Source organism: Chaetomium fimeti (assembly GCF_033439085.1).
Source record: "Chaetomium fimeti strain CBS 168.71 chromosome Unknown B0H64scaffold_10, whole genome shotgun sequence".
Lineage (NCBI taxonomy): Eukaryota > Fungi > Ascomycota > Sordariomycetes > Sordariales > Chaetomiaceae > Chaetomium > Chaetomium fimeti.
Window position 1 is genome coordinate 394,409 of NW_026944338.1, and position 14,757 is coordinate 409,165.

The following is a 14,757-nucleotide window of genomic DNA, read 5'->3' on the forward strand; positions in this document are numbered from 1 at the left end:
AAGATGGGCTAGGGGTCGGCGACCGTGATGACTCATTTCATTGACCTGGAAAGGCCGCGAGGGTCTTGGGGTAGTTTAATTTGCTTTCTGAATTCATTTCTATTATCGATGAGATCGTTATGGCCCCGCCACACTTGCCACCAGTGAGCGAATCCGCAGATGCTGGCATAACTACCAACCCACACAGGAGGGGCTGCCCTCCAATTCCGTTTCGCTCATACCCAAGTACGCCGTTTCCCAAGTAAAGCACACCTCATGCCAAATCACCGTCCACTACTGTCCACTCGACAGCCTCCCTCCCCCGCTCCAGCCTTGCTCTCTGTGCCTTGGGCCCCCCTTTCTCGTCCGCCCCCGTGTCCAACTGCGGAACCTGGATGCTGGCCAGCCCCTCGATCATCCGCTTCGCCTTGTCCACCACGCTCCGTATCCCTGCCGTCTCGGCGCGCATCTGGTCGCCGTGGGCGTGCATGATCTGGATCAGCTGCTCCCGCGCGTGGTGCGGGCGGTACTCGTTGAGCGTGTGGTGGAAGTTGAGGAGGAGGACTTTGAGGTCTTCGATCTTTTCGGCGGCCTGCCGGGTGGGATGCCATGGTCAGTAAGGATACGGGGCGGGTAATTGATAGGAGAGTGAGGCTCACGTGGTCTGGGTTATATCCCATCAGACCGACCAGCTCGAGGTAATTGAGCAGGAGCGACTTGACGAGCTTTTTTAATTCGAACCCCCGGTCGAGGTGTTTGCTGTCTCTATCGATGTCGGATGTCGGGCCCAGTCGCTGGATGCCGGCCTCCTCGAGGGTTTGGAGGGTTTCGGTAAGCTGCTGGCGGCAGTTAGGGGTCCGTCACAACCACTGTCATGTTGAGAGACAACTGACCGTTTCGGGCTCGCTGAATAACCTCCAACTCCCCTCGGTAGGTTCTGGCGGTGGTTGTAGGTTGATCAACTCCTCTGGGATATTGGAGATCCGGATGACGGCGTCGGCGCTGGCGCTCAGGCCTTGCTGATGCGTGTAGTCATCCTTGAGGCTCTCGTAGCGCTCGATGTTCGCTGGTGTAAAGTCCCTCCAAAACGACGGTGGATCCGGCCATAATGCCGTTACTCGATTTGGGTCGTCTTCGTGGTTGTCCATCGCGCGCGGTCCTTAAACGTTAAAGGGAAACGGGAAACGGGAATCGAGCCGGGTTGGCGCAATGGGGTGGTGCGGAAAAGGAGGAACGATCAGTCGGAAATGCGGGTGAGGACTCAGGTCTGGGAAATCGGGAGCGATGCCATCCTTCACCGCGTCGCTATGAACCCAGCTTTCCGAATAGCCTTAGTTTGTGAATTTACAAAGCCATCCGGGATGCAGCAACACGAAAAGCGGGCGACTTGGTTTGTGCTTTGTGATGGAATTGGAAGTGGGATGAAGGTGGGAACCTCTGCGACCGTGGCTGAAGCTGTCCCTGGTAATTGTGGCTCATGTTAATTTGTTACGTGGGGCAGCTGAGCTTCCTGTGGCTGTTGCTCGATTCGGTTCGCTCAACGCATCATCATCGCCCTCAGACTTAGAAGTCTGACAAGCCAACCTCTACGTCGATATTTACCCCTACAAGCCATTGTCGAAACCAACATACCGACAGTCGTTATACGGTTCCAATTCGCCGAGAACATACACCGATCCCTCGATTTCAAGCCACTATACCCACCCCTCCAATTCCTTTTCACGCTAGGTTTAAACTACTTGTAACGTAGCGTTACACCGTCTTCTCCCAACTCGACCCAATCCCTCTTCCACCATGGCCGACGTTCGCGCCCTTCTACGGCAGCAACGCGCGGCCCGCCGAATCGAGCACCCCCATGCTTCGTACTCAGACGCCGGTAAGCTCGTGTGCACCGTCTGCAGCGAGCAGGTCAAAACCGAGTCCCTTTGGGACGGGCACCTCCGGAGCGCTGGGCATCGACAGCGGCTACAAAGCATACACCAATCCTCGGCGAAGAACGGCTCCAATGGCTATGCTGGATTTGTAGACCAGGGCTCCGAGGTGCAGGGCTCAACCAACAAACGGAAGCTGGCCGATTCGGACGACGACATGGCCGACACAGACGACACGAGCGGATCTCAAAGAAAGCGGACCAAACCCGACGGCTCGCCAACAGAACACTCCCAACAAGAGACGAGGACACCATCCAAAAAAGACGACACCGACAAGCACGGCAAGCCCATCACACCACCCCTCACCCGCCGAACGTCAGGCACCCCCACCGCCGGCGTCGAGATGCAGATCCCATCCCGCCCAGCCACACCCAGCGCGGGCGGATCAAGGACGCCAAAAGCCACAACCCCCAAGGCGGCACCAGTTGGCCGGTCACCGTTGATACCAGACGAGGCCACGGCCTCGCAACAAGACGCGATCCGGGGCCCAAGAACGGGCGCACAGCCAACATCCTCCACCACCACCACCACAACAGCGGCGACAGCAGTACCAGTCGACGAAGACGAGTGGGCGGCCTTCGAAGCCGACCTGGTACACGAAAGGAAACCAGCACACAAACCCACCGCCGCCGCCACCGCAACCGCCGCACTAGACAGCGGCGCGGTGATCTCGGCGCCCGTGATGAGCGCGGCGGAGATCGCGGCCAAGTCGGAGGAGGAAGAGCGGGCGAAGCGGCGGGCGCTGGCGGACATACAGCTCGAGGACGAGAAGGAAGAGGCGACGCGGGCGCTGGAGAACGAGTTCGAGGTGATGGAGGAGCTGGAGGCGCGGGCGAAGCGGCTGCGGGAGCGGCGCGAGGCGCTGCGGGTGCAGAGTAATGGTAATGGCGGGGCGATGGAGGGGGTGGTGGTGGCGGATGCTGGGGGCAAGGGGCCTGCTGCTGCTGCGAATGGGAAGGAGAATGCTGCTGTTGAGGAGGAGGAGGAGGAGGAGGATGATGATGATGATGATGATTGGGATGGGTTCAGGTTTCGCGCGTAGGGGCGTTGAGACATTGAGGTCCTCCTGATATCGCCTTCGGTCAGGATTGGCTTCGTGCTTACTTGGTGTATATATCATGGTACGTCTTTATAATATGGCAAAGGTCAGCATCGCTGATTCGTTATTTTATGGTCATCACTCCGCTAAACATCATGGCCCTATCAAGGCGTAAGATAACACACAAACCTCCATCCCCGGCCGAAATCCTCCCAACCAAACGCAACGCGAACCACAGACCCAGCCCCCCGAAGATCATACACACGTATACAAAACAAAGGAAAAGACCAACGCTAAATCACATCTCCCCCTTCCCCACGCCCTCCCAAAACCGCCTCAACCTCCACACCCTCCCGACGCCCGCCCGCTCCTCCCACCGCCTAACGCCCTCCTCGCGCCGGCCGACCTCCCCCTTCCAGACACTGCCGACCCACGCGCGCAGGCCATCCTTCACGCGCTCCTTCTCGACCGCGCGCTTGCGCGCCACCAGCGCGGGCGCGACGGGGTGGGCGGCGCCGCGCGGCAGGCACTCGGCCGGCAACACGCAGCGCTCGACGAGGGACTCGGCCGAGGGGCGCGCGGCCAGGTTGCGCGCGAGGCGGATCGAGGCCATGCGGTGGTCGAGCCGGCGCGAGGCAAACGCCGCGCGCGTGAGCACGATCGAGCGCCGGACCAGCTCGGCGCGCGAGGGCCGCGTGGGCGAGGTCAGCAGGGGCGGGAGGATGGTCCGCGCGCGCCGGAGTCGGGTCTGGTGCGTGTAAGGGGCGAGGGAAAGGCTTCGTAAATGGTGCGAGGTCTGTGGGGGCACAAGTTTGTTAGTGAGTCTGATTTAAGGGGGGGGCGGTCTTGGTGGGGGCGTTCGGAGATCGTGGGGGTAAGGGGTTTGTTTGGGAAGGCCAAATCACACCGTAACCGGTGAAGAAAGGGCAACTGCGAGAAGCTTCACACGTTTAGGGCATGGGGGCGGAATAGACGGGGCAGTGCCAAAGAGGATGTTGCTTTGGGCGACGCGGAGGGAGGAGAGTTGGACGCACCCTGGAAGTTGCTAGCAGGTCACACACTTCAAGATACCCCAAAATGTGGAAGAGCACCTCGTTGGGGAGGTCCAGTAGTTGTTGTGGGGGGTTGCGCGGCGCTACGACTACGCTCATGCCAGCAACGCTCACATCTCCGTCGACAACATGGGCTCGAACACGAGCGGGCGCTATCGAAGAGGAAGGAGCAGCTGTCACTGTCACCAGAGCCGCCGTTGCTAAGGTCGCGGGTGGGCAGTCTTCTCGCCGCTCCTCCAGCGTGGCTGCATGTGGTTGGGTATTGGGACTTGAATAACATGGTGGTGTTTCCGAAGCTAGCGGGCGATCGCTGTCCGCCGGCCCCGTGAACCCCTCCACTTCGCGCCCGGGTCCCGAGATGATCGAAAGCCTCCGTGCCTTGGCGATGAGCTGGACGCCAACGGTAGAGTCTAGATCCGCGCCTCTTCCCCCCATGTCCTGGTGCCCTGGCACCTGCTGGCCCTGATCTTGCCCGGCTGCTATGGGTAGTGACGCCATCGTAGGCGAAACCCGGCTAGAGGATGCCACGATCCTTCTTAAAACAGCGACTTGCTTTTGCTTCTCAGTGCCTTGATGACTTGGCAGCGAGTGAGGTGTGCCGTCTGTGTTGTTACTTTCATCGTCCGCCACCGAACGGACGAGGCAAGCCGGGTCCAAGTCACGTCAGACTGCAGACTCAGGCTGCCTGTCGCCTTCGTGTCGCGCTTCCGCCCGTCCAGCCCTGAGAAACCGCCAACTGCGAATGTCGGTTCCGATTCGGGCGGGTGTCTCACTCTGCTCTGCCGGCCAGCGCGTACAGCGCGTACAATAGTCCCGAGGAGGGTTTCTCGGCGCGGCTAAACAGGATCGCGTCAGGCAAGGAACCCGGGAGGGTGGCCGCCGATTTGGCCGCACAATGAAAACTCAGCAAGACGGTGGCTGGGGGTGAAAACCAGCCCGAAGTGCATGGAGAGTTGCCGCAAGTGGTACCTCACAATCCGGAGTCGAGTTGTCTATCAAATCGGGCATGTGTGTACTGCCGGTAGGATCGGGAACTTGTGAGCCGTAAGGGGCAGGAGCAGCGAGTCGATGGTTTGTTCGACAAAGGGACCGGCGAAATTGGCCGGGTGGGAGTTGAACAACGATGTCAAAAGGCCTGGGTCTAGGAAGGGAGAACGACTTTTGGTATTGTAAACCGAACTTGGAAGGTGCGGGACCTTTCACAAGCACTATCTTTCAACAATGACAGTGCTCGGCATCGCACAATGGCATTGGCCACAACTCAATCACGGCAACCGTGACTGGCAAACTGAAGGCAGCAACTCGCGGTGGTGTGTCACGGTGGCAGGTGCGAGGCATCGGATTACGCAAGTGACCTCGATGCAAGGGGCAAGTATGAGACAAGAGCACCTGATTCAGCGGCAGGCACGGCAGCCGACCCTTGCCGTCGAGTTGTCGCACCACCGTGCGAAGTCCGTGCGACTTCCCCGCGGCCATTCCCGCGATTCTAATCACGGAGCAGAGCCGTTGGTTGCTTGAAAGCGATTGAGAAGCGTCGAATCAGAGCCACATCATCGGAACTACTAGTAGACCGCAGTCGAGATACTGCAAGCTTTCGGTCCTTCCCCTCGATTAATCTGGGAGTTCCCGGCCTTGAAGGACGATGTCTATTCAAGCACGCACGGTGCAAGCGTGGGCTCATCCCGAAGCGGAAGGCGGGGCTTCCGACAAGGCTGGCGCCTCGCCGGCCTGCGCGGCTTCCCAGCATCAACATAGTAAACTGGAACCTACTTTAAGGAGGAAAGAGGAATCGGCAATTATGATGGCTCGCACAAACGCCCAAATTCCATATTTCCAGGTTTGTAGCATTTTCAACAAGCCTGAGCCACTCGGATAATCCGGCCGATTCCCCACGCCCTCAAAGTTCCGGGCAAACGCTCCTCGACCAAGACTCTCTCGGCGAATCAGAAAACAACGCTTCCCGCGGATAATGCCCCACAGTTCTTCCGCATTCAGTCGAAACTACGAGTGGTGTGCGTCTTGTGTGCGCAGGGAGGAACCGCATTGCGAGCGTCGCTGCCAGGAACCTGCAGGGGTTTGCTGCGGGCCTGCGCTGTCGCAGCAGATCCACAGCGTGGGTTTGGTGGAGAGTTGCTGTGCTGCTGCTGCTTCTGCTTGCTGCTGCTGTCGCTGCCATGCGCATCTCCTGCGGGCTTGACCTCTGCTGGGTCTCGTCAATTGGGTTCGTCACATCTCACCTCTCTCACCTGCATTTTTAGAATCACTAACCCCAACAGGTCCGGGTACATAGCGTATGAACCCTCAAGTACTGCGACCTCGAATCGTTGATGCCTGATATCACCGCTCACGTTCTCCCCACGTCTCCCCACGTCCTCGAACACGCCCGCTTTTCTTGCCATGAACCCGACACAATCTCCAAGCTCGACTTGATCACGGTCACTGACGTGTGACGTTGGATCGGCGGGGTTGGCCTCGAACAATGCGGCCACAACCTCCTTGTCACCCTCAGCGTTACCTGTTCCAGAACGGGAAACGGCGGACGGACTCGACTGGAGAACACCAGCATGGAGCCCGAGAAATCGCCCGTTGCTGGTGCCATCGGGCTCGCGACAACGAACAAATCGGTGTATGTTTAGGGTTTGGTTCCGCCGAGAATTCTCGCGTCAACCCTGGCAGATAGGTACTTCCTGAGTTGTGCGAGCCGCGGATATCCCCCGCGGCCCGGCGCAAGGATCCGACTCACACGCCCGGCCATTGGGAGTATTCGCAGGGGTTCCTGCACAACGAACCGTCCCTCAATCAACCGGAGCCTCGCGCGACGGCAAGAAGAATTGTCCCTTGAGCGCAACAAGTGGCTTGGAGAAACGCGAATCCCACAGCCTCGCTCGGTGTTTACGGAACATGTATTGACGGCCGCTGTGGACTCGGTTGCGGCCCCTCCTGTGGCCCGCCCTCCTTCAAAGCCTGGGCGAACCAATAGAGACGTCCATCGTCTCCCCTTGAGGCTGTTCCCCAAACACACCTTTCCGCACCCGCATTCCCGCGAGGGGCCCTGTAACACCCCTGTCTCTGGACGCTGAGTCGATCGCTTCAGCCCGCCGCCTCGAGCTAAATCCGCCTCCCCTGTTCTTCAATATCAACGTCATACCTGCATCGAACCATCAACCGCAAACCGATTCACCATAATGTTCAAGACCAAACATAGTCAACAGGGTCGACGATTTCGTGTCTTCACCGTCGCTACCCGAAAAATACCACCACGATTCAAGTGATGTTTCTTCAACGATGCCTATGTGATGTCTGCAATGTCGTCCCCACTGAAACTTGCCGCTCTACCGCCAACCCAACGATGTCAGCTTGAGCACCTCGAAAGTCGCAACACCCACATTGGTTGAGTGCGTAAAAACACATTGACGTTTCTGGATTCCATCCAGTCACTTGATTTGGGGTGGCTAAGAACACGCCCATGCCCCAGTGACAAATCTTTGCCAGCAGACTGGCACACGGAACTTCCATCCTCCCAAGAGACGAGGACGAAAGGAATTGCCAAAACAAGTAGGCATCACTCTACCGAGGGGGACGGGCCGCTCCCGTCTTTGGATATTCAACATCATACTGTTGAGATGAAGACGTGGGTCGACGCTCATCATTCGAATTTGCCGTGGAACTAGGCAAGGCCGCAAGGGTGGCTGAGCTCCGTAAGGCCCCTCAAGAATACCCGGCCGACCCCGAGGCCATGTTTACATCGACCCCTGCGTCTCTTACACTGCTCCACCTGGCCGCCTTCAAGGCCGCGGCAACATGATTGATTCATCGCACCCCTCATTGTTTCCTTCCGTTTCCAGATTTCAGACCTGTGCCGCAAGCTGGTGCAACACAGCCGCCCTCCCTCACGTCTCCGGCACGTTCTCCGATTTCCGTACACCAGGAAAACAGCCCCGGAGTTTCAGCTTCAGTCAAACTATGGCCACATGCCGGCGCCGGCAAAAGAAACTGATGACAACAAAATTAGTTTCGTCTAGCCGGGGCCGCCTAATGGGCCCCTCTCTGCTCGTTTGTCTTGTAAAGGGAATGAAAACCGAGCAACACCGGCATGCCCGGAACTTGGGCCGGGTATTGCCCTACCCGGTATGCCAGCAAAACGGCCTTGCCATCCCACCTGTGACCATTCCGCTTTCATCACCCCACAGGAAGCAAGATGAGGTGTAAGTCACCGCCCCCATGGTGGACCGTCCGATGAGCTGGCCAGTCGACCAAACCTGGCCATCACTGTCCATTTTCGTCCATTCAAGCCACGAACGACAACAGCAGCGTGGAGAGAGCAAAGTCAAACGACTGCAGAAATGACTTGCGCGTTTTGTCTTCCGCACTTCATGCCTGCCTTTGGCCTCCTCGAATGCGGCCCAGCCGCACGCAAGAACCCGATCTACACCTGGCCGTGCATCGGGTGTGTCGGCGATCGCGGCCTGTCCCCGTAGCCAGCACCGCGCAGGGGTCCGTCTAACCGGCGACCACTCGACAGGTGGCAATATGTTTCTCTTTATTTCCCGTCGGCCCCTGTCCTAGTCAGCCTAATCTGATGTACCCTGAACGGCCGGTACAAGCGGGTTCTCTTACACGCATGGAATGTCAGATGGCGTTCTAGAAAGTCACTGGGACCGCGCAAGGGGTGCTGCCCTATTCGAATCCGGCTCCGACAAAACCGTGGAACTATGCCGGTTAGGGACTACATAGGAATGAATCCGAACATTGGCCGGGACAAGAACTGGCTAGTCATAGGCCGCCACGTCACTTATCCCACCCGTGAACCCTACGTTGAGGCGAACAGGTCGTGTGGAGTTCATCCTGGACTCACTCACTACATGGGCCGAACCACACCACGAGTCGCCCGCCGTGTGAGCGGGGCCCGAACCTTGGAAAATGGGGAGCAGTTCATGTGAGAGCAAGTTCCTGCGACCTGACCCTGCTCAACGGCTGCTGGTCTGTGTCATTCTGGTTATGGGAGCGGAGTATGGTTGCAGCCGAGGTGCCTTAGGGCCTTCAAGATGGCCAATCCAGTTGGTCAATCCGGCCGTCGGGCTCTGAGGACAGCAAGATTGTGGGGGTTCACGCTCGCCCGGTAGACCTTGGGCACTTGCGGAGACAACTCGGCTTGCCGGCGGAGGCACGGCAACATCATCAACCGCCAAGTACCCATGCTCGACTCACGATCACGATCGACCGGTGCCTTCCTGGGAAGACTCAACGCTTGACGAGGCTGCTTCTTCTAACAGCGGCCGAGGCAAGCCTTTGCTTACATGAGCAGTACAATGACAAAATCGGGATGCGGATTCAACTGCACCCGGCCGCCACCACCACTCTAGTGTTACAAGGCACACTTCCGAGTGGCTTCTGCCTGTCGATCCGTTCTGCAGCAGAATGCGGGAATCCAATCAAGACTGAGTCCGAAAAACGGGCGGCCGGACCCGTGTGGCAGAGACAAATTCCTTTGTGACATGCCTGCGGATGAGCACCGTTGGTTCTCGCTAAGCCGAGGCAGAGCTACTCCGCGTGAAAGATTCATATGGTCAGCGGGAATCCTCGCGCGCGGGAAGCTATAGATGATCCATCGTTAAAAGACCCGTCCGACGCGAGAGGGAGGGCCGTCGTCGTTGAAGCCGATAATGCCAAGGGGCTATTTGATTTACACCTAACTTGGCAGTCCAGGGGGGTGTTGGACGGGGGACCACAACGATCCACACCTCCTCCTTACCTCACTTCTTCGGCCCTACAGGAATATAGACCTAAAAAGATAATCTCTGTTTCTTGTTTGGTGGCGGCCGCTCCCCTGGTCCCCGATGAGACACCCCCTCCCACCCCTGCCCCTCTCCGGCCCAGGTCGCGGCCACACTGACCCAGCCTAGCCGAACAGATGTTGCCATGTGGGCCGACCCGGAAGAGGCCTGGCCGGGGCACCTGCGCAAGGTTTGAACGGGTAGATCCTCTGTCGGTGATCCACAAGGCCGATGTCTCTGGTGTTAGACGGCGGGGTAGCCAAAGGGAGACGAACAGTACCAATGGATACAAACGAGCACCCCCCTGCGGTCATTGGGCTCTGATCTGTCCTGCCCGCCACAGGTCGCGACAACGCGGGCCTGCTACTAGGGTGAAGACGCGCTGTGCGTGTATGCAGGAAGACCGGCACGAAACGGGCAAAAAAAAGAATTTGTTGAGGAGAATATGCAAAACGGACACCCGACACGGCTAGCATCCTGGACGTCGGCCCAATGACAGGGGGGCTCTACGATGCCAAACGGGAGAAGCGTAATGCGGTACATACGACAAGTTTGCCCCCTTCGATATGGATGGGCAGTCGGTTCCTGATTTGGCCACCTCGGTACCCACGCAGCCCTGTCTCAAGCCAAGCGTGTGCTAATGTGGAGGTACCTACAAACGGGTCTGTACGTATGAATTCATGGCGCGGTGGGCAAGCCCGCGTGTGTGTGTGTGTGCTTGACCCCTGGCTAATGAGGCCACGAACAACGTGGCTCCTATGGCGGCCATCCACCCAGAGGAGACCTGGGTGCGGGCCAGGACAACGGGGTAATTTGCCGGGCAAGGGTGCCATCGCGCATGTTTCCCCGTGGCTGACGGGCAGGCACGCCGCACGCCCTCTGTTCGACGTGTGATCGGAAGCGTGATTGACGATGGGCGGACTGGGGGGGCGGGGAGGATACATCATCCCCGGAGGGGCCAGGGGGTAGGAGAAAGGAACTGTACTGTACATACCGGCTCGGCTTCCGTGGACGGGAACGTCTGCTTCTCGCCTGACCGTTTCTTTCTCATCATCCATCCTTGACACCGTTGGTACATGGACAGTTGTCAAAAGTCAAACATTCTCACCCCTTTGGGGAGTCGACGGGGACGACGACGTGCCGAGTATAAGACCTGTCCACGCCCTCGACGTCCAACACGAAAGAGCTCCAGCACCACCACACCAGTGACCTCGACACCAAGAAGGCGACATCGTCGCCAAGATACAAGACATTCGCCCCACGGCAGCAGCATCACAGTCGACCAGCAGAACAACCGCGACACAAGTGACGACATTCATACCTGTCAAGGTTGCCGGGGAACGTCAACCTCTCCGGTTATCAAACCGCGTCCCTGGAGCGCCAGTGTCTATTTCATCTGCCGGTTGTCAACACAGTCTCCCACGAGGTGAGTCAAGAGTTTTGTTCAGCACCAGGCAGCCAAGCCGTTGTGACACCCCAAGAACAGGCGGGCGGCCCGGGATTCTCTGCTCGCAAGGGAGGCCGTGAGAGCATGCCATTGAGCAAGGGGAAGAACACCAGGCTGATCCGTACCGTTGGTTCGTTCCGATTCGGTTAGACGCGGGCAGTATCTCGAACAGTCATCCGACGCTTTTCGTCTGCGTTCTCTGCCTCAATAAGCGAAGAGGGACGGCAAGGGCAAGCCGAGATCGAGCCGACAAGGCCGTCAAAACTACAACCCCTGAGCTGAGCGCCGAGTAATATTACGCGGCCACGACCAAACCCCCTGGACGGGGACAGCCACGGCGGACGCAACACACAAGAAAGAGACAACATCTCGAAGAAACAAAAGAACGAAATCCAAACAAGAAACCAAAAGAGAGAGAAACAAACGAGAGGCGCACAACATACCGAACCCACCCAGCCCCCAACAACCCACCAAGAGATACACACACACACACACACACACACAACATACACAACACACACACAACACACCACCACACCAAAAAGCCATGTGCTACTTCGACCACCAGCTCTGGCCGTGCGGGTGGTGGAAGTGGGGCAACTTCCGGGAGCAGTGCCCGCGCGAGTACCGGACGGGGGAGACGTGCGGGCTCAAGCTGGTCTTCAACACGTACCTGGAGCCCGAGGTGTGCCGGCACTGCGACCAGATCTACAAGAAGCAGCGCCGCGTGGCCAAGATGGACGACGACGTGCGCCGCTGGCGCGGCGAGGGCAACCGCCGCGCCACCATCGAGAAGACGGAGCGCGAGATGCTGGCCTTGAATATGCAGATTGCGGAGCTGTGGGCCGAGCATGAGGTGAGGAAGCATGCGATTAATTATTAGTGGGAGGGGGTGGTGGTTTGGTGTGTGGTCTTTGGTGTGTGGGTTTGTTGGTTTTCTTTTTCGTCTTTGGGTCTTTTCTTCTTCTTCTTCTTGTGTCCCTCTCTTAGTCGTCTCCTTTCGGCTCGTCTTTTGCTGTCGGGTCAGGCAGGGTACATGGGCGGAAAATGGAGCGGTAGGGAAAGGGGAGGAGACCCGGGAAAGGGGCCTGGTTGAGAGATGAGGGGCTTGGTAGGCCGAACAGAAGCCGAAAGGGAGCGGCACCGACGACCAGACAGCATGGAGAAGAGACGCGGATGATGCTGGAAAGAGGACAGAGCCCCGGAGCTGGGAGCCAGTCACTCGATCTGTGGTACCACGAAGGATGAGTGCCGCGGGCAGTGCTGGGGTGGTATGTGCCACCGTGCCTTGCCGGGACCAGGATGAGGTGCTTCCGGAAAAGGGGCAAACGAAAGATTCACCATGAGTGGTCAGCGATGGGGTGAGTGAAAAGGGCGGGGTCTGTCACGGGGGAGAGAGGAAGGCGACGATTCCATTCCTTATTTTTCCTTGGTTCTTTCCTTGTTTCGGGGTTTAGAGGAATCGGAGACGGATCACGGACCATTGTTACTCGAAAAGGGGAGACGGGGAGACGGGGAGACGGGCGGCCAAGGGGGTCTGCATGCCGGAATCTGCACTATCGCTGCAAGGTGCTTTCGACAAGATTCGGGAGCCAGAAGGGCAACCGTTCTATTTTCTGCTTTTGTCGTTTTCGTTTCTTAACGAGTGCGCGTTTCTGTTTCTCATGCTTGGGAGCTCTACGATGGCTATTTCGCGGTCTGGGGATCATGGCAAGAATTGGCAAAGGGACACAGGACTTTTCCTCAGCAATGGGGTTCCGGCGGGAAGGCTAAGGGAAAGACAGACTTGAAACTACTACCGGAGATGTTACTACAAAAGAGACTCAATTTCCACACAGGCCCTTGCCACCAGTTCCGCTGATTGGCGAGGTGTCCTCCCGCTGGTGCCCGACATGACGAGCCGAAGAGAGCCAAAGGGCCAAAAGATTTCCCTGCACATGGTTCAGTCTGAGCCTTTGTGCCTTGGCCTTTCTCGTCAACAGTTCCCAGTCTACGCCTCCGCGGGGAAAGCTCTCGTCTCGAATCCTCGGCGGTGAGCGGGCATGAGTAAGAGTGCAGAAAGGCGGAAGCAGCCTCCGGCTGCCCAGAAAGCGGAGCATCAGACTGCAGATCCGGGAGTGATTCCACTGGCTTCTCTCCCCGCCATCGGGCCCTTCGGCAGGGCGATGACGTGGGGTACTGTGGCCAAGGGTGGGCCAAAGGATGGGCGAGAAAGGGAACACCACAGGCGGTAGCCGGCGCGTGCTCCGCCCACGGCGCTCGGTCTTAGAGGTAGGTCCGCCGAGTTTCCTTATCTGGTAGGCCATTGTAACACATGTAGCCGGAGAGAGAACAGGGCGGATGGGCTGCCTGAACGAATAGGAAGAGCAGAGCTGGCTGGGGGGGGGGGGGAGGGGGGCGGGCGGGGACGTATGTAGCGTGGGCGGCGTCGTGTCTCACATCGGAATGTTGAGCTGGGAGTGGACGGGCGGGTTTTCCTCGCTTCGAGAGGGGCGAGGGATGATCGAGAGAATACCGCAACCGTAGCAAAGGAGGCAAGCACCGATAGGCAGGACACATCAGGGTTTTCTCTGGCTAAAAGCTGACAGATGGCCGTGGCGATGCGGGATCTGTCTGAACCGAAAGGGATCACCAATGGACGCCGTTCTGCTTGGCCAGGTCGTGTCGGCAAGGTTTCAACAGGCCGAAAGACGAGTTCTGGGGGAAGGCGGGCCCTGAGACCTGGACGAGAAGGTTGGGGGAACACTCCAAGTGTGGGTGGGACAGGGTAGGGGTCCGAGAGTGGCGGGTAGCAGTCTGGGCCGCTCTGTGTTCGCACTCCTTCCTGGAAGTTCCCGGTGGCTGCTGAGCGCAGAGCTGAGTGACGTGACCTCTTGGCTGCGTTGTACGCGCTTGCCGTCGCCTGCTGCATATCCTTCCAAGTCTAGTGGACATCCCGCGTCCATATGCCTCAGAACCTCCCCCCCGCCTTTCTCGATTCGTGGTGACCCCCGTTCCTCTTCCGATAGCCATCTGCGGGCTGTAGGTCGCTTAATGGACCGGAGGACGAGCCACATACGGTGTTTCGCGTCAGGTCCTTATCGTCCGAGCCAGTGTCGCCAGAGTCAGGGTGGTATCGTGGTTGGTAGACTAGCGAACATGGAGCGACGTGCCGTGGGTCAGGGGGGTGGAGGAGATCCGGGGCGCACGCCCTGCCCAGGTAGGTGAAAGCGGTAGCCGCCGACAGCGGACGCCGTCGAAGGGGTCCATGGGAGCGGAGAGGTCTGTTTATACAAGAGTCCCCGCCGTTATGGGGCATTCGCATCCCTTATGCACGTGGCTGATGGCATATGGGCGTGTGACCTCCCACATGCCCTGTTTAGCGTGACCCGCACGACGGAGGCGCAACAACAGCCCTTGATTGGCTAGTAGAGGGCCAGAGAAGAGCCAGTCCGAGACAAAAGGGAGCTTTTTGATTGAATTGTGCGGTACGACGGGTACGAACTGCACGGCACATCCTTCCATATCCCTTGGCCTCCACACCACCAGGGCGACA

At 58.5% G+C, this 14,757-nt stretch overlaps 4 protein-coding genes across 4 annotated transcripts; 2 read left to right on the forward strand and 2 right to left on the reverse strand.

Moving 5' to 3' along the window:
* Positions 1-70: 70 nt before the first annotated feature.
* On the reverse strand, positions 71-1,419 carry B0H64DRAFT_410151 (mediator of RNA polymerase II transcription subunit 7). Its single transcript, XM_062804772.1, has 3 exons — positions 873-1,419; positions 639-815; positions 71-571 (listed from the first exon to the last, which is right to left on the reverse strand). Exons 1-3 carry the CDS (start codon positions 1,125-1,127, stop codon positions 254-256), a joined length of 750 nt encoding a protein of 249 aa, XP_062654745.1. The 5' UTR covers positions 1,128-1,419; the 3' UTR covers positions 71-253.
* Positions 1,420-1,515: 96 nt separating this feature from the next.
* Positions 1,516-2,980, forward strand: B0H64DRAFT_410153 (uncharacterized protein). The gene has a single exon (XM_062804773.1). The coding sequence runs from the start codon at positions 1,774-1,776 to the stop codon at positions 2,950-2,952; it is 1,179 nt and encodes a 392-aa protein (XP_062654746.1). The 5' UTR covers positions 1,516-1,773; the 3' UTR covers positions 2,953-2,980.
* A 119-nt stretch (positions 2,981-3,099) lies between these two features.
* B0H64DRAFT_44918 (uncharacterized protein) lies at positions 3,100-4,860 on the reverse strand. The gene is made up of 2 exons (XM_062807078.1): positions 3,984-4,860; positions 3,100-3,745 (listed from the first exon to the last, which is right to left on the reverse strand). The coding sequence occupies exons 1-2, from the start codon at positions 4,497-4,499 to the stop codon at positions 3,248-3,250; spliced, it is 1,014 nt and encodes a 337-aa protein (XP_062654747.1). The 5' UTR covers positions 4,500-4,860; the 3' UTR covers positions 3,100-3,247.
* A 6,909-nt stretch (positions 4,861-11,769) lies between these two features.
* Positions 11,770-12,105, forward strand: B0H64DRAFT_446470 (uncharacterized protein; the record flags this gene model as incomplete). The annotated part of the gene is made up of 1 exon (XM_062806916.1): positions 11,770-12,105. The coding sequence occupies one exon, from the start codon at positions 11,770-11,772 to the stop codon at positions 12,103-12,105; it is 336 nt and encodes a 111-aa protein (XP_062654748.1).
* Positions 12,106-14,757: the final 2,652 nt, after the last annotated feature.

Bases quoted from the DNA above. Each gene is read 5' to 3' on its own strand.
- B0H64DRAFT_410153 (XM_062804773.1), top strand. From the start codon at position 1,774: ATGGCCGACGTTCGCGCCCTTCTACGGCAGCAACGCGCGGCCCGCCGA.
- B0H64DRAFT_44918 (XM_062807078.1), bottom strand. From the start codon at position 4,499: ATGGCGTCACTACCCATAGCAGCCGGGCAAGATCAGGGCCAGCAGGTG. The intron at 3,746-3,983 runs GTGCGTCCAACT...GTGCCCCCACAG, and splicing joins ACCTGCTAGCAACTTCCAGG to ACCTCGCACCATTTACGAAG.
- B0H64DRAFT_410151 (XM_062804772.1), bottom strand. From the start codon at position 1,127: ATGGACAACCACGAAGACGACCCAAATCGAGTAACGGCATTATGGCCG. The intron at 816-872 runs GTCAGTTGTCTC...TGCCGCCAGCAG, and splicing joins TATTCAGCGAGCCCGAAACG to CTTACCGAAACCCTCCAAAC. The intron at 572-638 runs GTGAGCCTCACT...CCCACCCGGCAG, and splicing joins TGGGATATAACCCAGACCAC to GCCGCCGAAAAGATCGAAGA.